We start from the raw sequence: 4916 nt of genomic DNA, 5'->3' as shown, positions 1-4916 counted from the left end.
AAACTCCGCTTGTCTGATTATAAGAGAGATTAGGGACACTCCTGGGCTCCAGTTCCCCCACTGGCCCACTCATCTAGTCAGTCTGTCCGTCCAGACGAAGAGCGGGGCGGAGGGATCCTGAGCGGATAGAGCCCACGACGCGTCGCCAGAGGGCGCTCGCGGCGGAGGCCGGCCTGGCCCATTGGGGTGCTCTCCAGTAGGGGGCAGGAGGGCCGTACCGCCCCCTGGCAGCCACGCCACGCGACCGCGTTGCAGACCTCCCGGAGTCTTTCCAGCGTCTTAACTCTCCTCAGGAGGTCACACTGCTGAGTCACCTAAATCGACGGTAGGGACCCCATTGTCGTCGTCTGCCCACCTGCCAGGACCCGTGCAGCATGCAGCCCGCAGGCCTCGAGTGTTCCCACGTGCTCGGCCGGCAGCCTCTGCTGCGCTTGCTGTTCTTGCTGTTTCTGCTGCCCCAGCCAGTAACCCGCGCCCAGACCAAGCCGGGTACACACAGCGCCCCAACAGCGCTGGGAACCACCAGCGACATGACGTCCGGCGTCTCGAGTGTCCCAACCCCGCCAGGAACCCCCAGAGCCCGAAGACTGCAGGAGCGCGTACAGGCCTTGATGCGGAACTTCCCTCTAGTGGATGGGTGAGTAGATGGGGGGTGGGGACCAGTGGTGGCTGCCCCACCCTTAGGCAGGGGAAGGGGTCCTGAGCATGCAGAGCTAGTGTGGAGGCTCCCTCACACCGCCCCTGGATACATTCCACCATCATTCATGGGCCTCCTTTGCCCCATTATCCCATTTCTGGTGGCACCCCACCCCTACTCCTAAGCTGGACCTCCAGAGGTCTGGTACTGTCTGTGTGAGGTGGGAAGGTGGAGTGGGACAGGACAGTGGGAGAGAACAGACCCAGGCATGTTGCCATGTTCTGCCTGACCTGGAGCCCATGACCCTTCTCTATCCTTGCCTAATGCCCCCAGCCACAACCATCTGCCCTTGGTCCTGAGAGAGCGTTTTCAGAACAGACTGCAAAACGTTAACCTGCGCAACTTCAGTCACAGCCAGACCAACCTGGACAAGCTTAGGGATGGCCTCGTGGGAGCCCAGGTAACACAGGGACACACAGGGTGCCACAGCATGGCTTCTGGGGAATATGGAGGCCAGAGAAACCTGGGTGGGCAGTCCTCTGTCATAGAACGTACAATGTGTCATCATATGGCTGCTGGGGAGTTTAGGAGCATTGGAGGCGAAGACAAGCTGGCCACATGGGTTCCTAGGTTCTGTGGAGACACAGAGAAAGTGACCAGAAAATCCCTGGTTATTGTGGGAGGTGCCGGAACCACAAAGGACATGGTGGATTGGCCCTGGGGCATTCGCACAGCACACGCACAAACAGCAGGCAATGGTAGTGTGTCACAAGCCCACAGTTCGGCTGCTGGCTGCAAGCTGGATAGTCATTGAGGTGCCATCGGGTTATGCAGTGCTTCACTCGGGCCACTGACCCAAGTGAGCACCTTGGGGGCTGAGAAGGAGTGCCAGGTCAAGGCCTGATCTCATTCTGGACCCCTGGGCCCTACTCCTAGTTCTGGTCAGCCTACGCCCCTTGCCAGACCCAGGACCAGGATGCTGTGCGCCTCACGCTGGAGCAGATTGATCTCATTCATCGCCTGTGTGCTTCCTACCCTGAACTGGAGCTTGTGACCTCAGCTGAAGGTGGGCTGTCGAATGTGGGAATAGTCGGGGCTTACTCTGGTGCTTCTGGCTCTGGCCCCTGACCACTTGATTATCTACCCTCTTCTAGGGCTGAACAGCACTCAGAAGCTGGCCTGCCTCATTGGCGTGGAAGGTGGTCACTCACTGGACAGCAGTTTCTCTGTACTGCGGAGTTTTTATCTGCTGGGAGTGCGCTACCTGACCCTCACCTTCACCTGCAGCACACCCTGGTGAGCATAGTGGAATGAGGTAGCTTGGCAGGGAAACTGCCAGAGAGGTGAGGACAGAGGGGGCCAGAGAGGGAGGCTGACTGCCACAGGCCCCTCACACTCCCAGGCAGCAGCTGGCCTCGGTCATTACCCTGTTCTGGAGGTGGGGTGGATGAACAGAGGGACTGCGGGGTCCCAAGGCTCTAATGGCCAAGATATGGCCCAGGAGATTGCCCTCTTCTTGCTCGTTGTGCAGGGCGGAGAGTTCCACCAAGTTTAACCACCACTTCTACACCAACGTCAGTGGGTTAACGAGCTTTGGTGAGGTGAGGATTCCGGTTCCCTATCCTAACCCCCCAGTCCTTACAGATACATGCACGTATGTGCATCCCCGACACACACACACCCAAACTGTAAAAAACTGTCCCTGCAGAAGGTGGTAGGGGAAATGAACCGCCTGGGCATGATGGTGGACTTGTCCCATGCATCGGACACCTTGGTGCAACAAGTTCTGAAGGTGTCGAGGGCTCCTGTGATCTTCTCCCACTCAGCTGCCAGGGCTGTGTGCGACAATTTGCTGAATGTTCCCGATGACATCCTGCAACTTCTGGTGAGTGGCTAGCTCGGCCCTCAAGCCCAGGGCTAAGCATGCTTCATACAAAGGTTCCTGACCCTGATCAACGCTACCAGCCTGGGCCTCACTTTCAGGCCCAAGGCTAGTTCATCCTCCCCATCTCTGAAACTCAAGTCCAGTCAGTTCCACCCAGGAGCCCACAAACCCACAGGAGGTGAAGTGTCTTCCATCCCCTAAGGCCGGGACTGAGCACTGTCCTACCAGGGCCCCTAGGGCACAAGGAGGCAGGCCATCAGGCCAGAAGAGCCAAACTAAATATCCATTTGTTTATCCCTGCAGAAGAAGAATGGTGGCATTGTGATGGTGACGCTGTCCATGGGGATTTTACAGTGTAACCTGTTTGCTAATGTGTCCACTGTGGCAGGTGAGCCCCACCTCAATTCCTTGGGCAGTTCTAGCTTGGGCCTGTGGCCATCAGGGCTCAGGACAGGTCTAACTGTCTAGCCTCCCTGTTGAGCAATGGCAGCCTTCCCACAACCCCGGGGAGTAGACACAGCTCTTCACTACCTCCCAGGTCTGAACCCACAGTCAATGAGGATGGGGCTGGGCAGGCAGCTGCCTCTGCCTCTGAGTCTCATTTTCACTCCCACCCGTCTGGACAGGACAGGCAGAGCCCCAACCAGGCTCCCAAGGAACCCAGAGGCAGGGTGGCTCCTGGGCAGGAAAAGGTCCAAAGGGGTGGCTCTGAGGTTCACTCCAGGTCCAGTGTCCAGCCTGTAGCCACTTCAGAACTCACAACTGGCCGAGAGCTCTCTGAAGTCAGCTGCCATGGCCTGGAGTGCTGTGAGCAGAGAACTGGCCAGGGCTGAGCTTCCCCGGACCAGGGCTGGCCCCAGGGCTGAACTCCAGCCCAGTGCTGCCCACCACAAACCTCCCCTCTCTAGATCACTTCGACCACATCAGGGCAGTCATTGGATCCGAGTTCATTGGGATTGGTGGAAATTATGACGGGTCTGGCCGGTGAGTGTTTTTCCCTGGGGCTTTTCTTGGGATGCACTATAGCAGGGAGTTATAATTCCCCATCCTTTGGTCCTCCTATCCTTCAAGCATCAATCACAGGCTCTTGTCTCCCAGCCAACCTAACATTTCCCCACTCCCAGGGCCTGTTTCCTGGGCTCTCCCTGCCCCTTCTGTGGCCACTGGACCCACTTCCACTCCAGGTCCTCACCCTAGTTAAGTACTCCCCTCCCCCAGGCAGAGCTCATCTGTCCTGCACAAGCTCCACTCCCAGCCCAGCAGATCTGTTGTGGGCTGATCATCTGCTCGGTGGGTAGATGCTGCAGAAGCCCAGTCTTCAAAGAGCTTCATGAGTTGCATTCAGTAGCCTGAAGAACATGGCCTTCAATTTCCCATAAGTGACTGGGGCTATTGGGACAGAGGCCCTAGACCAGGATCAGGGCCCAGGTCCCACAGCTGAATGGCTGGTGGCTACACAGGTTCCCTCAGGGACTGGAGAATGTATCCACATACCCAGTTCTGATAGAAGAGTTACTGAGGCGTGGCTGGAGTGAGGGAGAGCTTCAGGGTGTCCTTCGAGGAAATCTGCTGCGGGTCTTCAGACAAGTGGAACAGGTATTATGCTCGGCTGGGCGAAAGGATGGTTCAGCGGTTTGAGCAGGTGAGGGGTGCGCTGGGGGAGCCACTGACTGATGACTCCCACCCGCAGGTGAGAGATGAAAGCAGTGGCCAGAGCCCTGCAGAGGATGAGTTTCCAGACAGGCAGGTGGGCAGGTCCTGCCACCCCCACCTGCTGTCTCCGTGTCAGCGTGAGCACCCGGCCGCACACCCGGAGGTGACCAAGAGGCCAGCCAGTCATATTCTCCAGAGTCCCTCAGAAGCCTCCCCACACTCTTTTCTGGGCTTCATGGCTACTGCCACCTTCTCAGTCCTCATCCTGTGGCTCTTTTGACCTGGTCAGTTCCCCAGAGGTCACCTTAACAATGTCTCACAAGGTCCCTCTCCTAGTCAGCCGGGCACAAGCACATGCTAAGAATAAAGATTTTGGGAATGCAACGAGGTGTGTGTGTCCTTCCTCTTTGACGTGAGACGAGTGAAAGGTGGGATCCAAGAGGCTCTTGGGTGGTGAGGGGCCTTGTGGTCCAGCTCCGGCTGCTCAAAGTGAGTGGTTCCCAGTGCCCCCCAGCTCTGTCTCATCTCAGAAGGCAGAGGCACCTTACCGTGTTCTATGCTGAAAGCCCACAGAACAACAATGAATCGAATCCAGAGTCGACCCCATCATGGGGCGTGATGGTACATCCCCAGCCTCTCTCTGAAAGGTTTAAGTTTGTTTTTTCAAGAAGCCGGTGCCATTTTTTATAGAATAAATAGCAATTTGTTTGGAAATACTGAGAGAAAGTGTATAAAGATTTT

The 4916-nt window shown here is 57.0% G+C and overlaps 1 protein-coding gene across 1 annotated transcript; it reads left to right on the top strand.

The window, feature by feature from the left end:
• The first annotated feature begins 340 nt into the window (after positions 1-340).
• DPEP3 (dipeptidase 3) lies at positions 341-4544 on the top strand. The gene is made up of 10 exons (XM_024555880.4): positions 341-637; positions 971-1097; positions 1574-1703; positions 1792-1933; positions 2169-2238; positions 2346-2522; positions 2826-2910; positions 3431-3506; positions 3983-4118; positions 4213-4544. Exons 1-10 carry the CDS (start codon positions 375-377, stop codon positions 4453-4455), a joined length of 1449 nt encoding a protein of 482 aa, XP_024411648.2. The 5' UTR covers positions 341-374; the 3' UTR covers positions 4456-4544.
• The last annotated feature ends 372 nt before the right edge of the window (positions 4545-4916 follow it).

The sequence above is a fragment of the Desmodus rotundus genome, chromosome 12, assembly GCF_022682495.2.
Source record: "Desmodus rotundus isolate HL8 chromosome 12, HLdesRot8A.1, whole genome shotgun sequence".
In the NCBI taxonomy this organism is placed as follows: Eukaryota; Metazoa; Chordata; class Mammalia; order Chiroptera; family Phyllostomidae; genus Desmodus; species Desmodus rotundus.
Note: the sequence above shows the minus strand (reverse complement) of the source record. Positions and strands in the feature narration are given on the sequence as shown.